General features: G+C 39.5%; 1 protein-coding gene across 3 annotated transcripts in view; it reads right to left on the reverse strand.

The window, feature by feature from the left end:
* RASSF6 (Ras association domain family member 6) overlaps positions 1-19,667 on the reverse strand; it is a 56,700-nt gene extending 37,033 nt beyond the window's left edge. The window contains exons 1-2 of one of the 3 annotated variants that reach the window (XM_037150200.2): positions 19,578-19,667; positions 7,710-7,808 (exon numbers count right to left, since the gene is read on the reverse strand). In XM_037150200.2, the coding sequence (XP_037006095.2) occupies positions 7,710-7,808; positions 19,578-19,639 (161 nt within the window). In that variant the 5' untranslated portion in view covers positions 19,640-19,667. The other 2 variants (XM_053655655.1, XM_053655656.1) reach the window with 2 other exon arrangements.
* Positions 19,668-20,884: the final 1,217 nt, after the last annotated feature.

Genomic DNA, 20,884 nt, shown 5'->3' on the forward strand with positions numbered 1-20,884 from the left:
GGAATAACAGTCATAATGATATGCTTAATGACTGTTGACAATATATGCTCATTGAAAAATGTCTGATATAAAGAAAGCTTAAAAGTGAATTCTTTCACACATCTGGGGGTACATTATGGATCTTTTGTGACATAGTAACAAATGCGATATCTCAATTCTTCTAATGAAAATTCCTTTTGTTTTCAATAGGTCATCAAACATAAATAATAAGAATTTTAAAATAAAATTTTAGAAACAATCTCCACATAGAAAAAATTTCTCATTCTTAAAAAAGATGGCTCCAAACATGAATCAAACACTTCCCTTGACTTATTTTAGAATCTCATCTCCTTATAAAACTATGTCTGAGAGAGCTGGCTGCCTCCCCCTTAATGAGAGATGTGCCCCTTAATGAGAGATGTGGAGGAGACTTCAGGGAAGAGGTGCTCTCTCTGTCCAAGCCTACAGACAGGGCATGCTGGGGCACACCGTGTGTGCTCTAGTTCCTTTGCTCAAGAGAAGGTCCTGGCCATGAACTCGGCAAATATTGCCCTCAGGCTTTCCCAGCCAGGTAGCAGCAGCCTCTGAACACCGGTTCTTTGTGCTGAATTTGTGCTCAGGGGTGCAGGTGGCGGGTTCCTTTGTTTCAGCAAAGGGTGCTGGCCAACACACTTGGAAAAAGAAACTGGAATAATGCACTTACTGCTAAAATTTATTACATCATGCTAATTAAAGTTATTTACTAAGGACAGGAATGTGCACGTGCCTCGTGGGCTGCCTTTGGAAAGGTGGCGGGCGGCCTGCGAGGGTTTGTATTAGGTTCCTAAGTAGGAGAAAGAGTCTAACAGCTTTCCAGAGTGAAATCCAATCTGCTTTCGAACACTGAATTCGCACTTTTTTTTCAAGCACAGGGCTGGCATTTACTCACCTCTAAAGTGCCCTGATTTCAGCCTAGGACTTAAAATGAAAGCACTTCAAAAGCATTCATGTGAAACCATTTTTTAAGAAATCAGCTGCCTTTGAATATTAACCAGGTGAAACAACAGAGTAGTGAGGACCCGGGGCAATGACAGAGCAACTGGAACTCAGTCGTGTGAGCACAAAGCTGATGTGGGCTAACAGCTTTCGCCCAAAGAAGGTTCTAATTTCAGAATTCTCACCTGGTAGTGAGACACATTTTATATTGACTACTGGGCTATTAATATTAAAACCTTTCATTTTATTGATTGCATGTAGTTCTTATGAAACTGGCTAAAACTAAAATTTCCATCAAGCAGATTCTATTTTTGTATTAATTTCCATTATTTTTATGTATTTCTGTGGAAAAAATGAAAATCCCTTAATAAGTTGGCAATTCTGTCTTATTGGCTCGGACAATGACTAGTATGGGGGGGGCGCTGAATAACTACGTGTTCAGTGAGTAAATCAATAAAAGGTGTTTGCCAGGTTTGGGCCGTGTTAAATATCATTGGTGGTCAGTGATGCTTTTAACGTTTCTGGCCACTGCTTTGTAAAGACTTCCTCACATTCCAAGAGCTTTGTTCCAGGTGGTGTGAAGTCCTCAGGCTTTCATCCTTTCCTACTCCAAGAAGTGGCCCTTAGACTTCACTGTGCATCAGAACCACCTGCAGCGTCCTGGGGTGGAACCCGGGATCTGCATTTTTGAGAAGCCTCTGATGGGGAGGCAGGTGGCTCAAGGACCACATTTTGAGAAATGCTGACTTCAAGTCAGGTGTTTGTATAAATACTATATTTTACTTTGCCATCTGGAGTTCCAATGAATAGATGGATACTAGGGTCTGAAAGTGGCTCTGGGTTATAGAAGATAAACTATAAGTCCTCATTTCAGTCAATTAAACATGTGACACAAAATAAGGGTCACTATAATTACAGACATTTCTTTGGAAGTACCCTCCTAAAGATATATAGTTTCATTGTGACATATTTACTGCAGGCTAATTATAAAGTGGGCAGGCATTTGTTAGTTTTCTTTCTCCTATTATATTCCCAATTATTAGAAAGTACTTATAAAAATATTTTCAGAGGTGGAAAACAGTGTAGAGTGCTGAGTTTTAGGCTATTTTGCCAGAAAGTGATTAACACATTCTAGCTGAGAGCTGTGGCTGTGCTATTCGAAGTAATTATTCATGTACTGTTCCTGATTTTGGGTAAATCCAAGTATCACCTGTTGTCAAAGTTTTTCTAACTGAATCCTCTTTCTAAGTAAGTGTTTTATTCATCATGAGCAATAAGGTTTGTAAAATCAAAAATTTCATGTGTTCATTATACCTTTCTAATGTTTTCCATGAGTGTTCAAATAAAACTCAATTATCTGTATTTCACTTGAAATCAGCCAGATGCCCCATCTCGGGAAACAGGATGCAAACGATGCCTGGGGCTAACCCTCAAAGGGTTTAGACGTTGTACCTCAGGACACCAACCATCTGTTAGGAGACGATAAAGACAAGCCCCAGACTTAAGCTGTTGTTAAGAGAGAAAACTCATGAAACATTTAAAAAAAACTAATTTTTGTAGCGATAACATTAGATTTGTACTCTGATCCAGTATTTCCACTTCTGCGAACTAGCTGTTGTATATTCAAAAAGTTGGAGCCATCATGAGGGTCAAAAGTAAAGGAATGAGTCTATTAGCATACTTCTATATCATTGAATGCTGCAATGTCATTACAATCATCTTTAGAAAGATTTTTAATGGTAAATGAAAATATTTCTAATATAGTGCCAGGTGTGTAAAACAAGATACAGTATGATCTCAACTGTGGCAAATAGGATGCTTACAAGATGGGGAATATGACAAAATTAAATAGTGGGTATGTTTCCTCAGTAGTGAGATTATGCATAATCTTTATTTTTAATCTATATGTTTCTATATTTTCTCAACTTTTCAATAAAATATTAATATATAAAATACAATATTAAATCATCATTATTAATAATTTATAAATAAATATTTTAGAAGAACAAGTATACAAGTAATTAACACAGGCTAATTAAACTCTCAGTGAAGTTCAGGGAGTATTTCAAAGGGAAAGTGAAAAGCTGAGATTGGGAAACAAAATATTACAAAAAAAAGTTGACTTGGTAAATTCTAGTGCCTATGTCAGTCAAAATGACTGATGTGATTTTCACATTCTGACTTCACAGAAGAACAAAAGAAGGGAATGTGGCAATCCAGGGTCAACGTTACCATTGGCTGGTCACAGCTACAGTGAGATTGACATGGAGCTTATTAGAACTGAACTAGGACTCTATAAAGGTGGAAGAAGACTGTTCTAGAGAAAGGACTAGGAGGGTCAATAACCTAGGAAATAAAGAGAAATGCATGCATACCAATGACAGGAGTTAGCCAGGACAGAAATACCCCTAAGAGCAGACAGGAGTCAGGGAGGCCATTGGAGCTTGTCTATGACATTTGTCTTGAGTTTTTTCAGGGAAGAAAGGTTGATGTCAGGGTGTGCAGACAGAGGACTGTGGAGGGAGGTAACCGTGTACCTGTTTAGAGCATAATTTAATCTGATTGTAAGGGTAAGTCTAACAATTTGAGTGAGAAAGGCTCTTGCTTCCTCAGGAATTCGGGCGGTAGAGCTGCTGCATCAGGTGAAGTGACTGAGGGACAAAGAAAGGCTGTACCCTCAGAGGCTGTAACCTGGGAGGTAGGCCCAGGAGCAATTCAGCAATGCACCACAGGGCCAGATGGGAGTCATGATTTCACGAGCTGAACCGAGTCATGCAGAGTTGAACAACAGGACAGTATGTACAGGCCTTCGTACATTCTTCTATTATGCTCTGTGCTTTTCCTTCTCTGAACTCTCCTCCTGGTATGGTCATTTTTAAATTTGTTTTCCTGGCTGGTTAAACTTACACAGCACAAAAGGCATCGAGGCAAAAAAGAACACTGGTGTAGACCCAGGGCTGTCGTCTATGGAGACACCTCCCTTCATTCTATAATCTTCTTTTGGAGGAGGCAAATGTGGTAGGGCTCTCACCCCATGCTTCCCCTTCTGTCACTCTCTTGGGAGCCTCTTAGCTTTTAGTTACAAGCTCTCCCATCTTCTCCATCATCTTACTGTGAACCTCATTTGCTTCCTGCTTCTCCTGCAGATCACTCGGTCCTTTTCCATCTTTTACTTTTACTTTTTCTCTTCCCAAATTGCCATCTTTCTGGTCCTCCCAACAATGCCCATCTTGTTATCATGTCCATTTCTTATCAGTCTCTAGGACCTCCTGTCCCTTTTATCTTCTTTTTCATGTGGGGCCTACTTTCCCTGAACTTCATGGTTGGGCATCTGCACTTAACATTTTAAAAAATAAATACCTCAGTTTTTCATTTCAATTTTATAACTCCTCAACTTCCCTCTTCCCCTTGTATCTCCATCAATGCTTCAGTTATTGTGACATTCTGGTTTCATTCATTCAGTTACCCTGCATATCAAAGTGTTGTCATATGTATTATGAATGCCGGATATCTTCTGGACAGACCTCCTATATACACACATACACACAAACACACAAGGTCTGTCCAGAAAAAGTCCAGCCATCGTTAATATAATGAGAATGGTTTGCACAACATCAATGTAAACTGACAGTAAAGGAGAGTGGACTGGAATGTTCAGGCATGAACAATAACACCTTCACTGTACTAGTCAGTGGGAGATGTGAGCTGTTGAGTCAGCTGTTGAGTGAGCATGTGTACTGTGTGTCTTCACATTCAAAATGACTGAGGGAGTAGAGCAACAAATCTGCATCTAATTTTGCGTTAAGCTTGAACATTCCTTCAAGCTTAGAAACTATCTGCATGATTTAGAAAGCTACAGCTATGGGCAACTGGTGATTGGCAGCTTCATCACAATAATATGCCCACTCATGCATCACATCTTCTGCCGAGTTTTTTTGTGAAACATCAAATCACCCAGCTGACTCAGCCCCTCTACAGACCAGATTTGGTACCCTGTGACTTCTGGTTTTTCCCAAAACCAAAGTCACCTTTGAAAGGGAAGAGACTTCAGACATTCAGTGAGATTCAGGAAACTACGATGGGGATGCTGATGGTGATTAGACCTGTGTGAGGTCCCAAGGTGCCTAGTTTGAAGGGGGCTGGGGCATCATTGCCCTATGTACAATATTTTATGTATCTTCTTCAGTAAATGTCTCTATTTTTTATATTACATGACTGGATACCTTCTGGACAGATCATACATATATAACCTGCTTATTACCCAGTACATTACTGCTCTTCCTCTCTATTCAGTCTGCACCATCATTTTGCTTATTTTTCACCCAACATACTTCTTTATTGCCTTCTTGTTTTCTGTTTTTCCTACTTTATTTCATCCTTTTCTAATCTTGGATCTTGAATCTTCTCTGTTTACATTTATTTCCTTATTGATCTTATCATTCTGAACTCCTAATATTCTACCCCAAATCTGCTTTTCTTACAGTCTTTATATCAAAAAATTTAACTCTCTTTTTCCAGACAAAACCCTTGGAATCAATGCTTGGTTATTCTCTTCCTTTCATATCCTACATGGAAATCTTAAGGAAATTCTATCGTCTCTTTCTTCATAATATATCCAGGATCTGACCTTTTTCCCTCCCTACCTCCACTGCTGCCATCTGGGTCAAAGGCACTGTCACCTCTACCCTGAACTATCAGCTCCTCTATAGTTTCTCTGCTTCTATTCTTGTCTTTTCTTCAATCTGCTATTAACAGCCAGACTGACCCAATTACCCATGTACTCAATATTCTTCAATGGTTTCACATTGTCTAAGTGGGAAACGTGGAGTCTCATGACGGCTTCTGAGACCCTCCCGGTCTGGCCCCATTATGTGTCTAACTTCATCTTCTACAGTCCTTCCTACTGCACTCCTCCACACCCGCTTCCTCTTCCCTTATAGGCATGTGTCCACCTCAGGTCTGTGAACTTGCTCTCCCCTTTGCCTAGATGCCACAGCCAGTTGCCTGCACAGCTTGCTCCTCCACCTCCTTCAGGTTTTTATCCTGTTACTTCCTCACTGAGGATCGCTCGGGCTATCTTACATAAAGTATCAACCTGCCACTCTTCTCTCAGCACTCAGTGCTCCCTTTCTTGCTTTATTTTTATGTGTAATACCTTTCAGAATTTAATAATATATATTTACTCATTTATCTTAACATACTGACTGTATAGTAGTCCTCTCTTTTCTGTGGGGGATACATTCTAAGACCTCTAGTGGATACCTGAAACTGCGGATAGTACCAAACACTATATATACTATGTTTTCCCTGGATAGACATACCTGTGATAAAGTTTAATTTATAAATTAGGCCATTTCATGGATGGAAGATTCTTTCTTAACATAGATCGTGGAAACCACAGCATAAAAATTTTTTTCCATTCCTTAATGAGAACTTTCACCTTTACATTTGCAGGAAGCACTTATGGCTTCTCTTTGGCATATACAAATTTCCATCATCACTCATCTAGTGTTTGGGGGCCATTATTAAATAAAAGAAGGGCTACGTGAACACAAGTGCTATAGTACTGTGACAGTTTGCCTGATAACTGAGATAGCTACTAAGTGACCAATGAGTGGGAAGCCTAGACAGCCTAGATATGCTGGACAAAAGGATGATTCACGTCTCAGGTAGGATGGAGTGGGATGGTGAGATTCCATCACACTGCCCAGAATGATGCACAATTTAAAAATTATGAATTGTCTATTTGGGGAAGTTTCTGTTTAATATTTTCAGACTGCAGTTAACTGAAACTGTGGAAAATAAAACTGTGGATAAAGGGGGACTACTATCTGCCTTTTTAGGAGGCAAACCCATGAAGCTAAAATCTTTGTTTGGTTCATTTCTGAATGCTCAGGATCAAAAAGAGTACCTGTCCACAGGAAGCAGTTAATAAGTATTTGAAGAATGAAAAAATGAATCCACTATCTTTTATGTTATATGTTCTTCCTATTTCTTACACTTCATGCTATCTTCCTGCTGTGGCTTTAAGGACATTTTTAACCATATTTGTTCCCTCCACTTTCCTATTTCCCAGTTCTGCATCATTTACATTCACGTCCCTCTCTCATTTATATGGCTTGGTTTCTGTTTCTTGCAAGACGCCAAGGTGCCACTTGTTTTTGCTTAGCATTTAATCTTTTCCTTCCTTGGCTGCAGCCCTAGCTCAGTGAAGTTCGGGTCTCATCTTTTCTCTGGTAATTTTTGCATCCCTACTCCATTATTACCAAAGCAACACAATATGCTATTTTCTATGTATAAAAAAACAGCTGTGGATGTTGGCCATATATCGCATAACCTAATGCTTAGAGAGAAATGGTCAAAATCAAGTGTGTCCTGAGGACAAAGGAGAGAGGGGTGAGGACGGGAAACCCTGTGCTGGCCCCTGGGCTAACTCTCTGGATAAGTCAGTTTATGTGTAGCCTTAGATCCTCTGTTCAGTGCTGCTCCTGAGAACTGTACCAACTACTAAAGTATAAATTTAGCCTTTAGTAAAATTAAGCCACATTTATAAAATATGAGTGATTTTCTATGAAAGGCTATGGTTTAGCAGTCTTTCGGAACATGTTTATTCAACTTCTCATTTAATGTCTCAACTGGTGATTCATATTTTTAATCTTGTGGGTCATACATCATGCTTAGAATAGCATATTGCTGGGGTATAATCTACACATGACTGGTGACTAGGATAACATATAAGACATGCATATAGTTACCCGGTAAGGAATGTCCTCTCATTGACAAAGATCCAAGAAGAGCACTGGTGAGCCATCATCGTCATCTTTTCCCCCTTTCTGAGATCATCTAAGGAAACCCTAAAACATTAGAATAATGTTAGTGGTATGTCTTTCTGATGCATGCATAAATCAGTTTTTGGTTAAGTCAGTTTCTGACTTAAATTGAATTTTTTTGCTGTGTGCCCACTGTGTAGAAATATCTGAGGCATGTTTAAGCAGTGTTTCACATATGGGCATAAGAGTTCAGTTGGGTTGGGGAGGGAAGGAAAAAGGAGATACTTTTTAGCATTTGCCTGCTACGGATCTCACACTTGGTACATGAACCAATCTATAGACCTTCTCTCATTTAAACGTCAGACCATCCCTGCCAGGTGTGGATGCGTTGCCTCCATTTCAAACACTTAGGAAGTGGGACGGATGGTTTGAAGCAAGGCCTGAGTGTTGCCAAGGCCTCTCCTTTTCCCCATTCCACCAATGGTGTTTCTGCAGTTTGGAAAAGGTAGTACAGATGAAAAACTCTGATTTTCTATAAATCAGTCCATGCTAAGACTTTTCAAGGAGTTTTCTATGTCAGAGGGAATTACTATTGAGGACAAATGAGATGTTCTCCAAAATCCTCAATTACAAGAAGATAAATTTGGAGTTCAGAGTTTTAACTACAACTCACTATGAGCGAGTTTCTAAATGGTGTCCTCCAAACCTATTTTTCACAATTGTTCATAAGATAATTTGTTTTGGGAACCAGTAATAATGTTTTTTTTATGTCTCCCCACTCACCTTTCCCAGTCCCAATCCATTTAAGTTTTAAGATGCTTAGGTGTTTTCCTCTGTTCTTATTACTCAACCTGTGCTTTTGAGAAAAATCTATTTTTTCTCTTTGATATCACCTTCCACTTTAAACTGAAAATTATATTCTTTCTATAATTTAGGGAAAATAGTAGCCAAGTAAGAGGAACATATAATTTAATTTCAACAGTCTCTAATGAGAGATGGCAAAGAAGACATATGAAGAGATATTGCACAACTTGACAAACAGCCTTACCATGGGGAATCAACCCGAGAGACCAACCCTTGTGGGGTAAAAAAAGAGAGAGAAAGGCAGACGGTGGAACAGTATTTCTATGAAACTGCAGTACAAACCACAATGTTGGCCCATTATAAATGCTAATGGTTTGCAAATTTTTTAGAAAAATCCTGTATCAAAGTTATGCTGATAATCACTTTACAGTTGATGGCTGCATTAGTTACACTCCTAGTAGTGAACATACCCAGTATGTCCAAATGTGGCATTACTCCCATTGTACAGAATCTTATTTCTGAAGTTTTAGTATTTGATTTGGAATACACCCTAAGGATTTCTGTTTCATTTTACCCACAGTTCAGATATGACCAGGTTTTGGTGATTTAAAAGTTGCCCTCCTGTCCCATCTCTGTATAAATGCAAAGGTGTGGGGGTGTTTGGAGCTGCGGCACAGCTTACATCTTATTGAGAAGTATAAAGGTGAAACATGAGAAGCCACACGAAGAATTTGCCCAGCTGAAATGATGCTTATGAAGGCTTGCCAGTGAATATTTTATAGTATCTCCAAAAATGTATTTAAAAATATTAGATGTCTTACTGTTGTTATATCTTAAAATAAAATTTCCAGAGACTTGTGGGAGAAAAAATCTATTGTTTCAAACTGCTGTTTACTTAGCAGCTCAATGTTATTTTCTCGAAGAAGACATTAAATCCCAAAGTCTTCTATGATTCAAAAAGAGGCATTTTGCCCGAGCTGGTGTAGCTCAGTGGATTGAGCGCGGGCCTGGGAACCAAGCAACCACGGTTCGATTCCCAGTCAGGGCACATGCCTGGGTTGCAGGCCAGTTCTCTCCCTCTCTCCCTCTCTCCTTCCTTTCCCCTCTAAAGATAAATAAGTAAAATCTTTAAAAAATAAATAAATAAAAAAGAGGCATTTTGCAACCGCTGAACTGTCTGTGGCAGCACGGGAATGCAAGGCAGCTCTAGTAGAGAGGAGATCCCAAGGCAATGTTTGGAGGTGTAAAGAAAGGAGAAAACTCTACTGGGTAAGTTGAAAAACTACAAAATAAGGGACCCGAGGCAAGGAAGGCTGTGCCAGTTTGGTGAGTCTGTTTTTGGACTATTTCTAGAAAGAACTTTCTCCTGTGAGATTCTTTTCAAGGAAACATATTTATTCCATTATAGAAATTCAATCCAAATTGGCTGAACTCTGCCCATTCCTGCAAACACAATCTTATGTTTTCATAAGATTTCACAATCTTCAGGCAACCAAAGTCAAGCTCAGACTCGTAGGGTTGAATAGCATGATGTAACAGCCTCGAAGTCTCTTCCAGGCTCTGGAACTGTGGTCAGACATGAATAATAACCTCCTTTAGGTCTTCATGTAAATGACATTAAGGTGTGACCAGAGATTTTAAGTATAATAATTTCTAGTTGTTCCATCTTGCAGGAATGGAATATGTAATTACCACTGCCTCAAGCCTGTAGAATCACAAGGGATATGACCAGAATAAAAAGATAGGCTGGAGAGAAAAGATCAGTTTTTAAAAAAATCTAAAAACAAAGGGGAGGAGTTTTCTTCTTCCCCTTCTAAATCAGATAATTTCGGTTGGGGTAGTGTGTGTGGAAGACATGTCTTTTTTTTTTCTCCAGAATGGCAATACTAAGTAAAATAAAATAAAATAAAAAATAAAACAAACAGAAGAAAAACAGAGGGAAAACAGCTATTTTCACAAAATTCCTGATGCATATTTTTCCTTGTAGCACATTGTTATAATGTATAATCTATACTCGAAAGTGTATCTCGGTAGGCGTATTGTAATAGTCTCTAACCTGAGTAGTCTCTAAACTAAACTAGTTTCCCTTATGCTTTTACCGTTGTTATTTAACATCTCCTTGTTTACAAACCTTCCTGGCATCTCATTCTTAAGGAAATACAGCCCAAACCCCTAAATCTGACATTTAGGCTTTCTGCAATTCCACCCAAACCCACCTTTTCAAAGTCAAAATTGAAGCTTTTCTTTAATAACAGGCCTTCTAGTCCAAAGGAATCCCAAACCACCAAGTCTTCTCACCGTTCCCTTTGCACAAAAAGGCCCTCATCACTGCAAATCCAGATTTCTGCTTCCTTCTAGTTCCTGCTCAAATGGGACCTTATCTAACCTCCTGTGGCCTGTCACCTGCCTACCCTGCTGTGATGCCGAGTTCTGCATTCCGACCTGCATTGTTTTTATTGATTCATGTCTTTTCCACTCATATCCTCTTGCTCAAAGAATGTGTTTCTCTAGTTGGAAATGCCATCCTCTTTGATAGCACACCATTTGGAGGAAGAAGATCTCATGGAGAGTACTAGAACCAGAGGGTCAGAGGCTCAGTAAAGTAGGCACATTGACTCTGTAAGACAGAAGCTACATAGCATTTTAGGGTGCCTTCGACCCAGCCACAACATGCTCCATGGGGCCCAGTAATCTCAGTCATTCATTCACAAGATTTAGTTTGGGTTATTTCATTACACAGCCCTTGCTCTTGTTTCTAAAACCTCACTTTTGCCCCAGGGTTTGTCATTCTAATCACCCACGGAAAAGATATTGATGCACCCTAGTAAGATTTCCCAGGGTTATCTTGCTGCCCAAACACTAGCTTCTCCCTCCTGAATCCAGACTCTTTATCATCTATTCCTTAATTTACCCCTCCTGCACCTCTCTTCCTACATTCCAACAGTTCATTTTTTCTCACTATTTTCTCTGCCTCTTTGCAGCATTTGACAAGGTTGATTGTTACCTTCTTTGGAAACACTTCTTTTTTTAAGGCTTTCTAAAGCAATCACAGCCGCCCTGCCTTATTTTTGTGCTGTCTCATAGGCCTCCATGCATTAGCCTTCTCCACCTACTCCTCTAACAATCACAAAATGCTGGCTGCTTCTGTCCTGGGCCATCCTCTCTATCTACACGTTCTTCCAGGTAGTCTAATCCATCTTCAGCCCACCCTCTCTGCTCAGCTCCAGATGCATGTCACTACAACTTAACCTTTCTGGATGTCTAAAAGCCATCTCAATATTGACATGGCCAGAACAGGACCACTGGCTTTCTCCCATGCTCCAGAATCCCCACCTCCACAGTTCTTCCCTACCTGTCCAATTAAGCACCAAAACTAAGACTCATTCTCATTTTTCTTCTTTCATCATAACCAGATTCCAATCCAGAAGTAAGGTCTATTGATTGTACCTTCATATGTAACTTGGTCTCAAAAGTTTCTATTTCCAAAGCCACCACTTTGAGTCAAGCCACCATCATCTTTCTCCTGGATTATTCCATCAGGCTCCTGGCTGGTCTCCCTGCATCCACATTGTGACCAGTATCCCATTCTCCCACACAGCATCTGGCATGATAACTTTAAAGATCGAATCAGACTTTGTCATCCCATGATTAAAACCTTGCAAAGACTTCCAACATTAACTAGAATAAAATGTTTGCAATGATTCACAAGGTCCTGTCAATCTCTTCAGCATTCACTCAATTCTGGTCACGTTGGCCTTCTTTCTGGTTCTCAATCACCTCCTAAGCTAATTCCTGTCTCAGGGATTTAAACTTGCTGCTCCTCCTGGCGGGAGCTCGTGCTCCCCTGATGTCACATGACCACCCCCCCACGTCATACAGGTCTCAGCCCCCTTGTCTCTCCTCTCAGAGGCTTTCCCTATGCAACTTTCCATCACACTTACATTATTTTCATCTAGTTGCATAACAGTATCTTAAATGAGCTTATTTACTTACATTGTCCATCTTCCCTAACTACATTAATTTCTCACAATAAGGGCTTTTTAAAATTTACATGTGTACCTCCAACTGTTAGAATTTTGCCTGGAACATGGAAAGAATTCCATTAATATTTGTTGAGTGACTGACTAAATGTAAAGTTGCAGATATGGCCCAAAGGATTAAGAATTATTGGTAAAACCATTCTAGACCTCAGTTAAAATATCTTCTAGCTGAGACTAGAAGCTGGAGATATTTGGAACTGAAGAACTACAGACGGATGCCTCTTACAATCACAAAGGGCAAATTGACAGTGATGGGCTGCAGAATCTTGGCAGCAGCTTCCTGACTGGCTTCCTATTTGTATTCATAAAATAGCTAAGGTACCATTAAAGATGGCAAACAAAGCTCAGTAAACTCATGACCTGTGCTGAGGCCAAGCAGGAGATTTCAGATAGGATTAAAGGATTTCAAAAGCTCTTCACATTATTCTCTGACCTCAGGAAGAAAGATAATTGAATGGAATATAGCGAAGAAAATAAAAACTATATAAAATTTTTGTTCATAAGCTGCAAACACTAATTGAATAGGAAATAATATTGAACGTGTATGAATCTACAAACTGGCTAAGCGAAATATTCAAACAGTCTAAATACCTGATACGTAAAAATGTGATTTGGTAAAAGTCTCATTTTATTGTTAGTTGTTGAAATAATAAATAGATCTATGAATTCAAATAGTTTTCCCTCTCCATTCCCATTAACCATGATTCATAGCAAAGTAAAACCTGGTTGGGCCCTTGTGAATACCTTTTAAACTATAAAGACTTGGTAGATTTAAGCATCTGAGTTAGTTTCCTCTAAAGACATAAGAGGAGGAGAATGGAGGTCAGGATTAGTGAGATGGAGAGATTTATGAAAACAGAAAAAATATGGATATAGACACCTAGAGTTCTTACTCTGGATGTGCACAACTAATTTGATAGAGCACAATAAACTATGTCTTGAAGAAGAAGGTGGTTGTCCAAATCCATGCACTGTACCAGGAGGCCTCTTCAGTCCTGGGGCCAGAGCTTATTGATTAGATTGTGTATGAAATAAGATGGTTTAATAATTGTGGTTACTTATTTTTCATTTTGCCTAGACAGAATGAAACTCAAGAGATAGTAATTAGGTGGGTTAGCAATTAAGTTTTGGAGAATAAACAGTCTGAAAGTACTAGGTAGGTATAGGTTCACACAAGCCTAGGTGGCTCTGCAGGGAAGCAAAGAGGCAAGGCAGGTAGAGTGGGTCTGAGCAGACAGAATGGGAGCGCTGAGTGTGTGGGCAGCAGAGAGCTGAGAGCATCAGCAGCAGCCATGGCTGCCTTCCCCTGCTCCGTATGCTGCCTGCATGTGGGCTTGCCCTCACTGGTCAGTTACTAGAGGAAGCCAGAGGATAGATGGGGAATCCATGCTGCAATGAACTCAAATGGGCCAGTCAATTGAAGTACCTTCCTGGGCCCGAAACATGAATTAATGAAATGGTTACTTGTTTAATTAAAAAGTGGGAGATTTGGTTCACTCCTTTGTGTAGTCAACAACAATTTCATGAGCTCTGTCTCTGCCTCCACTGCCATGCCAACCACAGGAGGTATGGCCTGTATCTGTGTCTGCAGCACCTTATTCCTGAGGCCAGTGGGTGTGCGCAGCGTCAGGGTGGCCACCATTTTACAATGAACTAAAAAAAGTACAGATGCTAAATTCCCTAGGTTCCCCAGCCAAAGAGAAGCTCTGCTGCCACTCAACTTTCACGGGAAAATATGTGCAAATTTCTAATTACTTACTGCTTTTTCTTTTCAACTAGTATATTTTATTTTACTTAATTTGACTATTTTTCCTTCAGAACAGGATCATTTCCTATCTCAGTTCTGTAATGCCTAGAGTGAATGTAGATATCCAAGTATATATATATATCCAATTATATAGATAAATCATATGCAAAATAATGAATATATCAACATATGGGGAGGTATATTAAAATATTAACAGTAAAATTGAGAGCTATGAAATTAACTGATAATTATTATCTTTTTATTTCATAAGTACTATTGAATAGGTTTTGGCTTGAAGAAGCAATGGAAAGCTACAAATATGTATTCTGATCCAAAATAAAGCTTTAAAAAAACAAAGTTTCTTCTAAGCTCTAAACTGGAATCTTGAAGTTGAGAAGAAAGGACCTACATACCAATTATCTCATTTGAAGAAAATTAGACAAAAAAAAACCTGTAATTCTATTCATTATCCAAAAGAGTCAAGAGACATGTGGTTTCTGGGAAACATTTGGCTCCATATTTTTTCCTTAAGAATGTGTCTCATTTGCAGAGATGGTAAAAGTTAAGAGTTGGAGTACATAAACTATCATTTTATTAAGTGATATTAATTGCAGTCAGGAAATGCTTGTTTTGAGACAAAAAAAACACAAGAATATATCATAGTGCCTGAATTTAAGACAGGACTAAACAGGATGTGGCTCAAACAATCAGACATCTACATGAGCATGCCATTACTCTCAGTTCAGGTAGAATCAAATTTGAAAAGCAAGACTTCAATATTCCATTGCATATTTACACATGGCTAAGGCAATGTGCTTTGTTCTCCCCAGAGTGCCCTCGGGGAAGTGAGGGAAGCAAGAGTAGTGGAATAAGCAAACTAGCTTTAAGCCTCAAAGCATCTCACCTGCACACAGTCTAGAAGGGAGCTGCTCAACCTGCCAGCGCATCCTCTGGAATTGCTGCTGTGGTATAGCTCAAGGATTTTTTACTTTATCTAACTTTCCAAGAGAAGATTCTAAGGTTGACTTGACAGGCATCCTGACTCATCTCTCCTGTTCATATACTATCTGCAAAAGAATTGGAGTCTTCTCTAGAGCTCCAATTGCTAGGCTCTGGGACGATGATGAAGAAGAAGAAGTTGTCCTTCAGCCATTTCAGCTACTAAAATGACACTCATCACTTAAAAAGAAGACACTTTGATATTCAGCTACTGGAAGCAGTAATATCAGTTAGGTACTTGAGATGATGTTATGAAGTGATGAAATCACTGTATTTGATAGCTTTGAAAGACATAAGACTAACTTTTGTAACAGAGCCCAACCCTCTCTAACCCTAGATGTTACTTCAAAGAGAGAATATTCAGAAGCTATTCTTTCTCAGGGGTTGTATTTTTCAATTGACCCATACTTGAATATTTTTTTAAAATTTAAAGTTTTATATGATGCCCAGGTAGCTCTAACAACCTCAAATTCTCAGTCTGCATGGGAAGCAATTAGTCTGTACAAGCAAATTTGATGTTAGCATTAAATTTCTATTTCAATTAAAAGTACTGTATACTTATTTTAGGTAGTTAAAACAAATATTAGATGTAAATCTATCTTTAAATTATATTAAAAAAAAGACATGCCACATACATGTTGTGCTGTCTTGAATATATTTCAAAGGTTAATTTTTTCTTGATCACTGTTGGTTACTACTCTCTCTCCCTCTCCCAAAACATTTAATAGTTTATCATAAAATGTTGTGTGCATTAGAATAGTGGAAAAATATATGCATACTAAAACAGACTTTAGAAAGACTTACCCCCACTTCTGTGTTTCTTTTATAAGATTTTAGCTAAACACACTAGATGCAATCAGGCCCCAGAAGACAATATTGTGGTAAAATTCAGTTTGGTTGGGTTTAGAATTCTATCCACAATTTTCCAGTCAATGTACAATAAAATTTGTACATTTTGTACACAAAAAATTGTGTCTACTGTTAGATGAATAGATAAAGATGTGGTATACAAGAGTGGGAAAGGTAGGTTTACAGTTGTGAGTGTGTAAAACAGAGTTTGCTATTGTTTCATAACCTGCATGTCTTTTTTCATAAGAACAATTGTAAGCCTACTTTTGCCCACCCCTGTATATACAATGGAATATTACACAGCAGTAAAAGAGAATGAAATCTTGCCATTTATGACACATAAATAGATCTAGAGGGTATTATGCTAAGTGAAATAAGTTAGGCATAGAAAGATAAATACTGTATGATTTCACTTACATGTGGAACCTAAAAGGAAACAAAGCAAAAACAGACTCTTAAAAACAGAGACCAAAAGGATAGTTACCAGGAGGGAGAGTGTGGGGGAATCAGTGAAAAGGGGAAGGGGAATATAGTCCATAATATTGTGATAAGTTACATGGTGACAGATGATGACTGAAATTAGTGAGGTGATCACATGGTAATGCAACAGGATACAGCCAAGTGTGTGTGGGGGGGCTAAATGGGGATTTGTAATGGGGTCCAGAACTCAGAGTGTCTGGGAAATATTAGAAAAAATAACATGTAGGATGTCCTTGCCCCCACAAATCTGAGCTGGAGGATGCATGGAACAGGGCCATCCAGAGCTGTTTTGAATAGCAATGGTTTTGCAGATAACCTCTAGAATGGTCATTTAACATACCTATAACCCTTAACTGGTTTCATAGATATGTTAAATAGCTGTGGCCATGCTTGGAACTAGGGGTATGGGAATGACTTCAATCCCTGAAGCCAGTGGGAGGCAACTCCCCTGGTTACAGTGCCTGCATAAGATCTTGGAGATGATGGGCTCCACAATGTGGGGCCACACCTACCTGGACTTACTGTGGCAGCCCAGTAAAGCCGAGAATACAGGAATGCTAGTAGGTGTAACTGATTGTGGGAGGAGTCAGAAATGGGGCTGCAGAGGAATATTGGTGCTGGGGTTTAAACCCATGCACAGCAGCCACTGAAGGCTTTTTGGGACCACATGGCTTTGGTGAAAGTTGGGACTGTGTAGGTTTAGGGTGCTCCCTTTTTGCCACATGGCTTAGGAAGCAGGAGAGACTTTGCCTAGAAGAAAAGGGGTGAAAGGATTCTTGCTAGTGGACCATGAGAAGGTGCCACATGGTTTGGATTAACTGGAAAACACTGCGGCGACACAGCTACTGGTGCTGGAACCAAGGGGCTGCCTGAACCATGGACTTCTACTTCTTTTCCTGAGATATGTTGCCCCGGACTGGGCCGAGGGAGAAGGAAGGACTGTGTGTTTGTGGGTATTCTAAAGGACTTTAGCCTTTTTATTGAAGACATTAAGTCATTACTCTAAGTCTGTATAACTTTTAAAATAAATAATCCCTTTCCTTTTCACCACTCTCTGGCATTGAGAGATGTCTTTTTCTGGTGGCAGGCAAGGTGAACCTAGTAGTTGGGGGGGGGAACCACTGGAGCACAAGGGTGGGTCCATTTGGTAATAGTACATCATTCGAGACCCCCAGTCTGCTCTGTAACAGTAAGGTATGAAAATGTTCAATCACTATATTTTACACTTGAAACTAATATAACCAATATAAGATTGTATGCCAACTATCCTTAAATAAAAAATAAATTTAAGAAAGCCAGGTAGTATTAGCACTCAAAAAACAATGATATTAAACTAGGATTAACTGCAAACCACTTCAATGTTTTATACTGATAAAATAAAAAGATAAAATTTCATCAGCGAAAATACTTTACTAGTCACAGCTACTATATTTGTCCCTTCCTCAAACTTATCAACACTAATAAAACTATTATTAACAAAAGTGCCCTTAAATAAAATTTCATAAAATAAGGTCATTTGCATATAATTTAAGAGGCAAAGACCAACAAAAGCAGGTATCTGTTTTTTATGGTTCTTGACTGTCGACACAAATGGAAGTTTGCATCACTTCAATACAAACAACGGAATAATGTGCTACCATGTAGGACGTGGACTCTGTGGTCTAATTTCCCCCAGTTATTCAAGAGGCAATAGGTCTTGTAAAACCCATGATGTATCATGGGTTCCACAATTTGGGATTGTGCATAACTCTCCTATCAAAATTGTCTCTCATATTTGGAATAAACTATGGATAAATATAAATATGACTTTTCCAAAGTAAAAGTGATTGACTAACAAATAAATTTGAATTTGCCACTACCCTATTTGAACAATGGCAAGAAGTCAGATGATTTCATTGCTACTAAGAAAGGTAATACTTTTCCCACTTGCCATCCACTCACATGTCTGGGGTCTGCTCTCTGGAAACCTGTTCAACTCCAGGGCCTCCACAATGTCTACAGTCTCCCCAACCCGGCTCCTGCTTCCTGATCTGGCTCCTTTGGCAGAACAACTTATTTCGTCGTGCTAATAGGAGGTACCATTTATAGAATACTTGCTAAGTATTTAATACCCATCTGAGTCCTATTGGCAGATCCTGTTAGGATGCTCATTTTTATAGATAACAAACTGAGGCTTGGATAATTTAAGTAACTTGCTAAGGGACAAAATGCTAAGTGGCAAAGCCAGGATTTGAACCTATGGCTTTCCTGCCTCTAAGTTTTATCCTTAACTCACAGACTTCCATTCATTTAGTTAGGATTATCCTTTCATTGTTTTGTGTGGTCTTTTATCAAAAATCTTTTTCTTTCTTTCTTTTTTTTTTTTTGTGAGGGAGACATCTCTGTAGCTTTGTGGAAACAAATGAAAGTTTAGCTGAACCCTCAACTAAAAAGACCTTTCATGCCTGCTGATTCAGTACAATATTGTAACCCTAAGAACACTCAGAATGAGTAGGCTGGTATCTCTGGAGAGTAAGTGCAATTCCCAGTCAAGTGCTCGCTGAAATATTTCCCTGGAGAAAAGGGAGGAGGGGCTCAGTGGCCACACTAACCCCTCCACCTTCCCCACTCCCTCCCCCCTCTTCATGCTCCTCCCCTCCATACCTTGGTCAGGAAAGAGCATTCGGAAAAAATCAAGAGGAAGAGTAATGCCTGGGTTTCGGGCTGCTCTAATGCGTTCATCCGGGCTGCCTATGGATTCTGCTTTTCCCTACCCCCACTTTCACCTGTTGTTTGCAGTGTGAGCAGAAGGGGCCTTTTTACCTCAGTAGTTGGGCTGAACTTGCTTCGGAGACTGCGCTCCCCTGCCGGGTCACCAACTGTCGAAAATCAGCGCTCTCTCACCTGTTCTGGAGGTCTGTGCCAAGAGCAGGAGGAGGGGCCGGCGTGGCTTACCTGAGCACCGCCCGGGCTCTGGCTCCTGGCAGGCAGTCCTCCTCCGCACTCAACCAGGTCATCAAGCCCAAGAAGCTGTTAATTATTACTTTTTTTTCCACCACCGCAGGGAACTGTCAGAAACCTGAGCCACTCCCTGTGCCTCAGAGCATGTTGGGAGTGTTTACTTTTTTTTCTTAGAATCAGCTGATAGGAACACTCCTTTGCTCCTTGTCACACTTTTTGCGAAGTGAATGGACGTTCTGATTAACACTTTAACCACCGAATTGGACTGATTCTAATATGTCTACTCTCTATTCAGATTATAGAAAAATAGCCTATATAAAAATGACCCCAACTAGGACTTAAGGCCATTATTCACCTTTCTTTTTTAAGTGTTCTCTTTCAGTTAGACATTTCATAGTTGGTTTTGCTACCATCACCCGTGGGTCCAGCACCCATCGCAGCTCTTCACCCCGGGCAGTGCTGCTCCAACCTCTGAGCGCGCCAGAACCCCCAGCGGAACACGCTGACCCCCCACAGGGCTTCAGCGCCCGTGAGACTCTGACCTGGTAGGTCTGCGCCAGGCTGCAGGCACGTCTATTTCTTTACAAGCCCCTCAGAAGAATCAGGTAGACATCAAAGTCTGAAAACTATTGTAGTAAAGTATGAAGGAGGTTTTAACAATACTTTAGATACTACCTATCGAGTTGGATTTGGGGATTTTACTTTTTTCATTTTCAGTAGCTCCAATTTCAAGACCACCAAGGTTGAGTTAACTGGACTTACTGTGGTCAACATTTCAAAATATACATACAAATATAGAATCATTATGTTGTACACCTGAAACTAATATAATATGTCAACTATGCCTCAATTAAAAAAAAGAATGGATAAAGGCATTGACACAGAGAAAGAAAGATGAAAGGAAGAAAGAAAGAAAAAGAAAAGAAAAAAAGAAGCTCCTCTGAAAACAATCAAAATGCCAAAGCTTTTTATTTTTATTTGAATTAAATAAGATCAGTTTAAAGAAAGTGGGGTGGGGGGCACCAGAAACTCAGAGGCCCTCAGATGACAGATGCTGTGGAAATACAAAGGCTTTTTACCTGTTTCCTATGTAAAGCAACTATGGTAATTTTTTAAAGTTATTTTTAAAATATAAACCAGAGATCCTTCACAAGGAATTTAATGTAACTCCTACAATGAGTTTAGTAGGCAGAGTTGATTTCTGGGGTCCTGAATGTTCAAGTGTTAAATTCATAGACTGACCATCACTCAAGATTTGCAGGTCACATGTTTGATAGATACAGTGTTTCAAAAAGTCAGCC

Source organism: Artibeus jamaicensis, unplaced genomic scaffold, assembly GCF_021234435.1.
Source record: "Artibeus jamaicensis isolate MK-2021 breed Jamaican fruit bat unplaced genomic scaffold, CSHL_Jam_final scaffold_1031, whole genome shotgun sequence".
NCBI classification, from domain to species: Eukaryota; Metazoa; Chordata; class Mammalia; order Chiroptera; family Phyllostomidae; genus Artibeus; species Artibeus jamaicensis.